This window comes from Amblyomma maculatum, chromosome 2 (assembly GCF_055883805.1).
Source record: "Amblyomma maculatum isolate TAMU_Amacu chromosome 2, ASM5588380v1, whole genome shotgun sequence".
Lineage (NCBI taxonomy): Eukaryota > Metazoa > Arthropoda > Arachnida > Ixodida > Ixodidae > Amblyomma > Amblyomma maculatum.
In genome coordinates, this window is record NC_139345.1 from 147,218,689 (window position 1) to 147,230,278 (window position 11,590).

The 11,590-nt window shown below is 46.5% G+C and overlaps 1 protein-coding gene across 1 annotated transcript; it reads left to right on the plus strand.

Annotated features, from left to right (window-relative positions):
* The first annotated feature begins 741 nt into the window (after positions 1–741).
* On the plus strand, positions 742–6,283 carry LOC146200129 (uncharacterized). Its single transcript, XM_084595375.1, has 3 exons — positions 742–860; positions 3,758–4,253; positions 5,840–6,283. Exons 1-3 carry the CDS (start codon positions 812–814, stop codon positions 6,198–6,200), a joined length of 906 nt encoding a protein of 301 aa, XP_084451501.1. The 5' UTR covers positions 742–811; the 3' UTR covers positions 6,201–6,283.
* The last annotated feature ends 5,307 nt before the right edge of the window (positions 6,284–11,590 follow it).

Consider the following 11,590-nt stretch of genomic DNA (forward strand, 5'->3'; position numbering starts at 1 on the left):
CAAAGCCCACCTAACCCGTTTTTCCCATGCACCGCATATACGACCTGGTCCGCCCTTTCGGATCAATAAAAGCCTTTACGAACACCACCAATGGTGGATGGCGAATAACTTACACAGACATTTCACAGCCGTGTCAGCCAGCGCTCGTAGCACAAATGAAGTCTAGAAAGAGTGCTGATAATCTATTGGGAGGCCATATGCCATTTTCTATGCCTTCTACGTAGCTCATGAAATTTGCGAATTACTTCTACTTGTGTTTACTTCTACGAGAGTTTGAAAATCCTAATTCTGTTCTGACGTGTTTACCCTGATTTCACTTCTACAAATCAAAAACTTCCTAGCGCTTAAATCCAGACATGTGTGCACATTGGTCGGTGTCCACGCGTAGTGCAAGGCATGTAGAATAAACAGCCCGTATCTAAAATGCTTCACCGAGCATACAGAAAAAGCATCGCTTTCATCTATGGCGATGCATTACCTTAGACGAGACACAAGGATTTTGAAACAATTGTAAATATAACGGACGATATTCCACTTATAGACTTCGCACCGGGACGCCTGCACGACGCACAAAGAAAAGAAAACGCTCGAAACTCGACCATCGCCTTAAGACAATAGAGTTGCCTCTTTCTCCATGTTTCTCCTGACAGGTTTGACGTGCAGAGTTCTCTGCATGTCTATCTTCGTTCTATTCACTGCATCTAGTCCAAGGCCACCGTGGAGCCTCTTATTACGTTAGAAAAAGGTTTGGGCAGTCCTTCTCGTCGAGCACTCAAAACCTTAGCGTCGGAGGACTCGGAAGCTGCCCAAGATGAGGACCTTTGCAGTGCTAGTAGTGCTCTGCCTAGCCGGCGCCTATGGTAAGTAGGCGCATTTCCTCTGGAGTCAGTGTCCAGCTGTCAGTGAACCACAGCTTTCCTTTTCAGTCGGTCTTTCCTCTGTCAATACTAGGCTGAAATAGCAGAAGTGACAAAGCGAAATATGTTTGAGTCGCATTACTTTTCTTACAGCGTATCATTAGGCAAACCTGACACTATCAAGGGATCAGACGTTCTGGCTGTTCCTTTCTGAGTAGCTGTGTTTCTAACACAAAATCCTTAATATAATCTATACGTGAAACGCAAGGTATTAAAGCTATGAGTCCACGCATGCTGTATACGGCTTTACATTTTAAAGGTGTTAGCTTGCCTCCGATATGTCTTGTTTTTATGCAACGCCGCAAAGGCTTTTAGGTTTGCTAATGGATTTCAGCCCTCGCATACGTATGTGCCTTCGTTTACAAGCTCCGGAGCTACATGGCGACTGAGTGATAGAAATCAGCTAGCAAAACAGCTCTCCCTGCAAAAGAGAAACGCGAACATTTACAAAAGACAACCTGCCACATGCACAGCACAGAAAAACCTAACTAGATGAACAAATCTGTAAAGCGACAAATGTCACAATTGAGCGAGGCACATGTTATGTATTTATCTCGGTTCAAGGTTAACAATTCTGCATCTAATACAAGCAAATTAAGAATGAAAACTCTATCGAAATACGAAGCAGAGAAACAGTCATCGGAAACAGGCGGCATTTTTTCGCGCTAACAAAGCCCGTACACAGAAGAAAAGGAAGGAAATGCGAATTGCGCTTCCTTCCTTTTATTCTGTATACGGGTTTTGTTAGTGCTAACAAAATGTCGCCTGAATAAGAAACCCATCTAGCCCGTCTGAAATTTATTTTAAGTCATCCGGAAGTAGAACAAGAATGACTTGGTTTAGTCAAGTTGAATTGGTTAAGTTAGACCTGATTTGGTTAAATATAACTTAGCATTGCTTGAGGCGAACTGCTACGGTCTCGTATTATAGTAACGCGCTGCCATCCTCCCGACTACGCGATCAGGTTGTGTTCAGTTCTATCCATGCTTCTTTTCATCACGTACGGATGGCGCCGTGTAAAGCAGGTTCGTCAAGCCGCGGATAAACAGTAGCCTTTCTGCAGGTATTGCGGGATCATTCGACGCGGTGGCATATACGCATGCGTGTTCAGTGCGCTAAAGGAGAATTATTTGAACTGCCTCCGATGCTTTCAGCAAGTTGTTTTATATTTCCCGGTACAGCACGAATGGGTAAAAATAAACGAAGGACGCAGCCTATTCGTCCTTCGGAGCTCTTCCTTTAAATGCATCTCATTTTAAGTTCTTCTTGGTTTATCCACGTGGTTGCCTAGCACATGGTCAAATACAGCGCTCCTTAGTAATATAGGGGCCACAGCGGGTGAGGACATATTCAAAAATTGTTTGAACATTATTTTTCACCAGCTTTAATAAGCCGTTTGATCCACAGAAGCCTCTGTGTAGCCCAAAACACTGCTGAATAGAAACTTCGTTTTCCCCATGACCGCGTCGGGTCGGCTTTTGGGCCCGACAAAACTTCCCAGGTCCTCCGCAATAACAATCAGCAAATCGCAGCCAACAGTTATGCAATTATACCAGCATGATCTTGCGCAGAGATTATTAAATCTAGAACAAAAAACTAGTTTTTTTGCAAAGGACACGTTTTACAGAAAGTCCGGTGTTGTTCGTTTTGAAAGCGAAATTCAGGAGCACTTCCTCCGGCAGGTATGGGCCGGGAGACCAGACGTTCTGTGGGTATACTGAAAGGTCACTAGACGACGTAACATGGCCAAATAGAAATAAGCTACCTAATCAGGAAACTACTTAGAGATGGGCCTCAAACCTCATAGGATCTTCATTCAGGCATGTTAGTACGTTTTGTTAAGGAGAAAGCCTTTTGTGTCTTATGACTAGCCGCTTGTCCGTGCGTGCGTTCGTGCGTCCGCGGCAGCTGTAAGTCATCTTCAGAAGGATTAGGATGGTTTCAGTACTGATAGTTAATCAATCAGTGATGTAGCTGTCGATGTATGATTGGCTTGGTTTGTGGGGTTAATGTCTCAAAGCGACTCAGGCTATGAGAGATGCCGTAGTGGAGGACTCCGGAAATTTCGACCACCTGGGGTTCTTTAACGTGCACTGACATCGCACAGCACACGGGCGCCTTTGCTTTTCACGTCCAGCGAAAAGCGGCCGCCGAGGCCGGGATTGTCGATGTATGAACATTAGTTAACAATAATTAGTCAATTAGTAAATATATTATTTATTGTAATTATTTGGGCAATATTTTGTAGTTAGCGAAATTTAGTAATTTATTAGGTATTTATATAGGAGTAATTAGTTAATTGGCCTATTATAATAAGCTAATTGGTGAATACAAGTAGTGAATGATAATAAGTTAATTAGTAAGCTTTGAGACATCTGAAACGCATGCAAAAAGGTATACGTAGTGTCCTCGTGCGCAAATCTCAACCGAAATCTAGTAGCCACCACAACTGGACACGCGAAATGACGTCACAATTGAGCAAGGGGCTTTCGTCTCTGAGCAATGGAGATCGCCAAAGTGCCCCCTGAATTTTGGTTAAAGTGGGCCATAATATCAATGTCGGGTGGTCTTTTGCACATTATTGTAGCTAACGGCTATATGATAAAGCATATGTATTAGATAATACTAGAACAAATTAAAGGATTATTGACTGAGTAGCGAAATGCGTTATTCGGACGAGGACCTGCAAGGGAAAACCACGGACGATGTCCATTAACAGCCTCTCGATGTACCCTCAATGTCACAAAGCTTAAGTGGCTCTCCATTATTTTTTTTATCCCAATAATGCATCCATGATGGTTACACCTGGCTGGAACATTTTTCTTACATCTTCGGAACAGGTCAAAAAGGCCAATCACAAGTCGATGTGGGCGGTTCAGGCGGTGGAGGCGGTGTCGGAGGCATGAGCGGTGGGATGACTGGTATGTCCGGCGGTGGATCCATCAGCGGTGGGTCCATTAGCGGTGGAGCTGGAGGAAGTACGCAAGGTGGAATGGACCTTTTCACTCTTCTTACCCGTCAAATCATCTTGGCATATGGTATGGACCCCTTGAGGTTGCCAGACATGAACCTACCATTCAAGGGCATCTTGGGCAAGTCTGGTAATGTGCACACCTACCACTCTCTGGTCTTCGGCCTTTCACACGGGAAGCGCACAGGCCCGTGCTTCGTGACAGTCGACGAGAATGGCATGAGGCTAGGGCTCGACCTGGGCATCAACAACGTGATAGCGAACTCGTCGGCCACAATCACATTCAGCAGCAAGAGGTTGGGCAAGACGAAGGTGCAGGTCATGTCAACCGTGAAGACAGCCAGGGCGGTGATTTTGGTTTCACAGTAAGTCCATGTAATTTCGTAGCTCTCCTACAAGTCTAAGCTCTATGTTCACCAAACTTCAGCATGCATAGGGATTCAGTAGTTAGTTAGTGATCAACAGCAGCATGTATACACCATATGATAAAGGGGTTGTTTCCAAACGGACTCGGTAAAGCTACTAATACGTCGTTACAATGCCGTCTATTCACGCATTTATATGGAAGGAATATTCTTTTTCAGCGCGGTAAGGAAACCTAGTTTGATAAAAAAAAAGCCTTGTTTGTGTAGCAGTGCCGTCTAAGATTTGGGATTTCGAAGCACTTGAAGTAATGTGTTTTTTTTTTCTCTTTCGGGTTCTCAGCACAGTGAGGGCGTTATCACAGATGTAACGCTAATATCACAAATGTAGAGGGCAGTTCACTCTTAGTGCGAAAAACGTTTGTTTCATTCAAAGCGCTGTCGCCGTCAAGGCAACCGCACATCGGAGCAAAGCGCTGCCGCTAAACAGGCCCAAGGGCGGTGCTTCTCGTAGTCGGCGAGTTTGCTTCAATGCGCTGTCGGATCGCAGGCAATGGCGCTTGAAGAGCGCATTTCTGTTCGCGCCGAGAGCGGACAACCCTATATACCAAACAATGTCGACCGCTTTCTTGGTTGTCATAAGGCCTTCCACCCAACAGTATAGCATAGCTTGTTAACACGATTGCATTAAAGGCCCCGCTCTTCGGAAAATCCGGTGTGCATATTGCGAATAGTCGTCTGGCAGGCGGTAGTTTGTCGGTGAAATTGCCGGGCGCTCATTAGTTGGTGGGTAGAATGACGTCACGAGGCTCCATGGCGTGGCCAAGATGGCAGACGCCGCCAACAGGACAAGATCTGCTAAGATGAGAAGGTGAAATGGAACTCAAATTCCGAGGCAGACACGCTACCTTAGATTAGGAAGGCACGTTCGTAGGATATTTTACTTTGAGGGGTAGCATACGAATGTACAGCGATCAGCAACCGTGATGTAATGGAGCCACCAATTAAGTGATTAGTGCCGAAGAGAATAGCAAAGTAAATGTCCACGAAAGAGAATCTGAAGCGAAGCAGCAGATGGTAGCCATTAACGCGTCAGTACATATCCTTAAAGGCATGCTTATGTGGCCCCCCAAATTATTCCCTGATATGAGTAGGCTACAGAACTAGAAAAAACGCTCCTACATTGACGTGACGAAACCTGGTGAAATTTTCTTTATGGAACTGCGTCGTTTTGTTGATGATCTTTATTTTACTTTCGCAAATATTTCTTATGTTAGGCACAGGGTAAGGAGAGCTACGCAACCGCCTGTGGGAGAAATCATTATATTCGATCGCTTCACACATAATGAAGGCTAACTGCGCACGTTAGCTTCGTTCGCTTGCCATGATTCCTGTTCAGACGGAAAAGTGGTGAGTTGTCTGCAGCACAAATTCCTGTGACAAACCGTACATTTGCAAAAAAAATCAGATCCAGGAAAAGTACTTTCTTTTTCGGGTATGATTCGAAACAGCGGAAGTGTTGTGCTCAGAGCGCGCATTGTCCTGGCATCTTCACTCGTTTAAATTTTCTCTTTGGGTCCCTCCCGTAGGACCGGTCCTCACGAGATCCACGTGAAGAACTTCAAGATGGTCAAGCTTGTTGGCTTCAAGCTATACATCAGACCTCAGGGCAAGGTTAGCCCACTGGTCCGCCCCTTCCTTGGCGCTGCGCGCAAGTTCCTCGAGATGGCGGTCCACAGGCGCCTCGAAAAGCTCGTCAGGCAGGCCGTCGACACCCAGATCAAGAAGGTCCTCTTCTTCTTGCAACGCCAGGCGTCGGCGCGGCCCCAGCCGCAGCTGCCAAATTTCCCCACTGATAGCGCCATTGGTCCCGAATCCGGAGGTGGTGCCTCCGGAGGCGCAGAGGGCGGAATGACGCAACAAACCGCTGGTGTGAAGGCGGCTAAATAAATCAAGTGCTTACAGACTGGCCCGACGTTTGATCAAGTGTGGTAATAAAAGCACTTTCCCCTCAATGTTTATAAACTGAACGCGTGTCGGCAGTCCTTCGACAGCCGTCGCAACAATGTACTAAAACTGAAGCTATTTCGGTGTGTCACCAGAGGTCTCACTGGAAGAGGTCGTTCCCTCATAAAAAAGGTAGTAGAGAAGGCGAGTAGAACAAACGATCGAAAACGGTTGATGATTTCCTCTACTGAGATGACCAAGCCTATTTGGTGTCCCGCTGCAGTACATGCATGTTTCACGACATTATTTAAGATTAAAGACTAGATGCACACGACAAAAGTCCCCGAAAGAAAATTTGGTGCGTCTTATTAGTTTCAGAAAGCCGGTAGGGCAAGTGATAGGCGTTCATTTGACTTCAGAAAGAATGATATGTACATACTTTTTTGCGAGAGGCAGCTTACATATGCCACTGGAAATGCAAACGACTGGTGTCTATAGATAGAAATCAAATAATAGATAGAAATCAAAAGGAAGAGTAGGGAGAGAAGCAGAGCATGTCGAGGTCAAGTTATACGAATAATCCTGAGCGCAATAATACTATTCTAGCAGGTAAACGCAATGACCGAATATAGGTATCAGAAACCCACTTACTATAAACAGGCTAAAGAAACTGGCTGGAGACCATGCCATGAGATACAACGAATTTTCCTTTGCCGTTTTGTTTGTAAACTTCGCGTCGCGTCTTTGAACTTGATTGCATAGTCGCTTTTCAGGTGAGCTTCTGTGAGGGCTTCTTAGGAGTGGGAGGGGTGGGTGGAGGATTCGTGGTGGGAACTTTTCAATGCACCTCTTGTGGTTTGGCGTCGGCGCACCACGCTCCATACCTATCTCTGGACCAAGATGAAGCAAAGGCCTTCCGAACTATGAAAGCCAGCGGAGCAATTGGGAAGATAGGTTGTGCTCTCGGAGAGAAGAACTTGACTTATCCCGACCTCTTGGGCTGATGCCACTCCTACTTCTCATGCAGTAAAAATTTGCCTCACTGTAGCCAGAACGCCTCCTCCAATGTGGTGGTGTGGTGGTAAACTTTTATTGTCCGGAGGAGGCGACACCGGAGCTCCGGCACCGCTCGCAGGCGTCCAGGGAGCCCGATGTCACCCCAGGAGGCAGGGGCTAGTAGACAAAGCGGTTCGCCGCTTCGGTTGCCAGACGGACAATGTTGGCCTGTGTCGCCGGGTCTTCGCTATGAAGCGCGGTCTCCCATGCTTCTTCGTCCTGGAATAAATTGTAGCCCGGGGAGTGGCTGCACTCCCAGAGGATATGTTTTAAAGTTCCTATATCGCTACAGAATCTGCAGAATTGGTCCTCCGGATTCCCAGTTTGCGTGAGGTATCTGCATCTGGGAGACATGTGGTTCTTGGCTTGCAGGCGGCGCCAGGTGACTGCCTCTGTGGATGTGAGGGACCTATCTGGGGGTGGATATTTCCGCCGTCCTAACTTGTAGTGCTCAATGACTTCGTTGTAGGTCGCGAGCGTCTCGACCTTAAAGTTAGGTTGAGGCCGGCGTCCCCCCCGGATAATGAGCGCTCGGGCAAGGGCGTTGGCCGCTTCGTTTCCTGGTATGTTGGTGTGAGCGGGGGCCCATGTCAGGGTGATCCCTCTGTCTATGTTGCTTTTCGATAATATGTTAAACGCGTAGTGTGATATTTTGCCTTTGCAGAAATTCCTTATTGCTGATTTGCTGTCACTGATGGTCACCTTCGCGTTCGTACTAACGCACGCTAGGGCGATCGCCGCTTCCTCCGCTGCCGTGGCGTCTACTCCGCTTGTATATATCTTGCCTTGCTCTATTCCGGACCCGTCGACTACCACCGAGACAGAGTTCCCGTCATCGTCAAAAGCGGCGTCTGTGTAGGCAACCGTCTCGGGTGGTATTCTGCTTAGTTTTGTTACCAAGTGTTTGGCTCTGTGCTGGCGTCTTTCCTGATCGTGTTGTGGGTGCATGTTCTTGGGTATCGGTGAGATCGTGAGGGCTTTCCTAATTTTGGACTCAATGTGGAACGTCTGGTGTTTAGTGCCTCTGTTCCCTTGTAGTCCTACCCAGCTTAGAATTTGCTGCCCTGTCTCAGTGAGACCTAGGCGTTCGAGTTGCGCCGTTCTCGTTGCTTCCGCTAACTCTTCCCATGTGTTATGCACCCCCATTCCCTCTAGTGCCAGGGTTGAGGTCGAGATTGGGAGTCCCCTTGCTCGTTTCGTGCATTTCCTTATTATGGCGTCTAACTTGTTTTTGTCTGCTTTTTTGATGTTAAGGAATGGGGTTGAGTAGCAGATCCGACTCAAGATAAAGGCCTGGACCAGCCTCAACTTGTTCTTCTCCTTTAGCCCTCTACCTCTGGCCGAGATTCTTCTAATGATGCCTATCACTTGGTTTGCATGAGCATATAGCTTAGCTATAGTCGTGGCATTGTTTCCTGTTTTGCTTATGAGCATGCCCGGAATTCGGATCTCATCTACTTGCACAATTTCTTTCCCGTTAAATTCTATCGAGATTCTCGGAGGAGATGCGTTGGCTGTCCTCGTCCGAGGCCTGATGATTAGTATTTCCGACTTCGTCGGGGAGCAGCTGCAGCCCCTTATTTTTGGCATGGAGGTCTATGATGTCGGCTGCCCGCTGGAGCCTTTCCTCGATAGACGCATCGCTGCCCTCATTGAGCCAAACGTTGACGTCGTCTGCGTAGATGCTAGTTTTTAGCCCTTCGATGCTTGCTAATTTGCGCGGGAGGTCTTTCATAACTAGATTAAATAGGAAGAGGGATAAGATGGCCCCTTGTGGGGTGCCCGTTTCCTAATTTAATCTCTTCCGAGCTGAGGCTCTGCATATGCAGAGTTGCTGTTCTGTCTTTGAGAAATTACTTGACGTAATCAAAGGTCATCTTCCCTACGCTAATATCTGACAGGCCGTCAAGGATTGCCGAGTGGCTGACATTATCAAACGCTTTGGTTAAGTCTATGCCCAATATTGCTCTTGTATCTTTGGTCTTTTGTTTGTCTATTATATCGTGTTTGAGCCTTAGCATGGTATCTTGAGCGCTAAGGTGTGGTCTGAAACCTACCATCTCGTGGGGCCAGATGCTGTTTTCTTCCGCCAATCGAGTTAGTCGCGTCTGAATGACCTTCTCCATTATTTTGCCTAGACACGAGGTCAGTGAAATTGGCCTGAGATTTTCTATACCCGGGATTTTGCCCTTCTTATGGATTAAAATTATGTTGGCATGTTTCCAGTGTTTAGGGACGTCCCCGGATTCCCAAAATTTGTTAAAATATGCTGTAAGGTGAACTATAGAGTTGTCGTCTAAGTTCCTATGCATGCCGTAGGTTATCTTGTCTGGCCCAGGTGCTGTGTTTCTTTTGAGGTCAAAGAGTGCGGCTCTGACCTCTGCTACTAGAATGGGTTCGTCCAGTAGCGGATTCTCCGCCCCCTGATATTCTTTATCCACTGCCAGGAATGAGGGGCCTATTTAAGTCGATCGATGAGCTGTCCATCGGTTCCGTCAAATTTGTAACTGGCCTTGATTTGCTCAATGTTGGCGTGGGTTTTGGTGCTGGTGGGATCTATGAGGTGACGCAGCATCCGCCACGTGTTGGGATGGCTCATATTCTTCTCTAGCTCGTCGCATTTTTGATCCCACCTTTTCTCTTCTAGTTTGAATGCGTAGCTCTCTATTTCTCTATTGTGCTCGACTATTTTCTTCCTGAGCTTCCTGTTCCATTTCTGGCGCTTTAGCTTATTCTCGAGAATTGTTTTTCGGTTCCACATATTTCTAAGTTTGTTGTCTAATCGGAATGGGAGGTCATCTCCCTCTATTGTTTCGGTGGCCTGTTTTACGTGTGAGACAACGGTTGACGTCCACTCTATTATGTTTCCGATTTCGCCTAAGTGTGCTGTTGATCTGATATCCAATCTTGCAATAAGTTTTCAGAGGATGATAGTAAGAATCATTTTAAAATTACTGTGACGACTGGGATGGATATAGTTACAATCAGCGCCAAAACTGGAGGAATCCGTAAGCGGCTGGCATTTTGTTAGCCGGAGCAACGCACCTCGGCCAAGTTCTCATCTGCTTAGACGTGGCTCAACACGAAGCAGACCTGCAGTTCTCGTGCAAGTAAAACGATATCTTCCGATGTAGGTTGCCGTGCTTTGGAATCAATTTGTGATGCAGTGGTAAAAGGCGAGCGCGCCAAACGGCTTCCATACAGAGCCAAATATAGTGCGATATACAAGAAGTGCTTTATATAGCGAAATAGTATCGACAATACGTTTTCAAAACCTCGTGTATTGGAGTGTTATGTGGGATTGGTAGGAGGCTGTCTCAGTTCTTACTATCTGATACTACACAACAGAGGTGTTGTTGCGCGCAAAGTTTGTGAGCTGTTTAAGGTCGTGTTTCTACCAATGGCAGTGCGAATAAAGGTGGTACTTAGAGCTGCGTAGCCGGACTATGGCTCTGTAACATCGGCAGTAAATTGTTCCGCCACAGTTAGCTATGATTATAGGAAGCACACCATGAAGCAGAGCTGTGTGCCTAGGAAAAAGCACGAAAAATCACTAGCTTTGGTCAGACTCGAGAGAAGGATTTTCAACATATCGGTGTATGAAGTTTGCTATTTTTTATATGCCGTCCCCTCCGATGGTGAAACAAGGCATGGGAGCTTTCTATGCGACGAAGATTTAAGGGAAACTTCTCGGCGGTGCTTTTACTTTATTGCGCAGTGGTCCGGAAGCATTTTCGTCCTCCACATTAGCTTCAAGGACGGCGTGTGAACAAAAGGAAAGAGGAATGAACGACCAATAACGATTAACGCTGAAAGACCATACTTATAAGGCACACACTATATATATATATATATATATATATATATATATATATATATTCCTCCAATAACGACTACGTGCCAATCAGCCAGTTTGTCTGAAAGGTCGTCCAAGGCAACGAGTCAATTGGAAGCATGACGACCGGTGACTGCGAGTAATGTAAATAAGGACAGAATATAGCAAATGACAGCGAAGACCCCTGCGTTATATTTATTACCATACTACGTAGTTATCTTCAGTTAGGTGCGGCTTGCGTACACACACACACAGATATATATATATATATATTGTGATGCACTAGGCGACGACGAAGTGAACAGTGCAGGAGCGGAGAATCAGAAGAGGATTATGAGAGAATAAAGCTGGGCGTTCGTAAGAACGGCCGCGTCTCTGCTTGTTCTCCGTTACAATGGCGCAGTCGACGAACGTCGGGCCCGACCCGGCCGCGTATTAGCAAACCATATCCCGTAGGAGCACTCGAGCAGACGACGCTCTGGCGCGTGATTCCTCCGAGCAG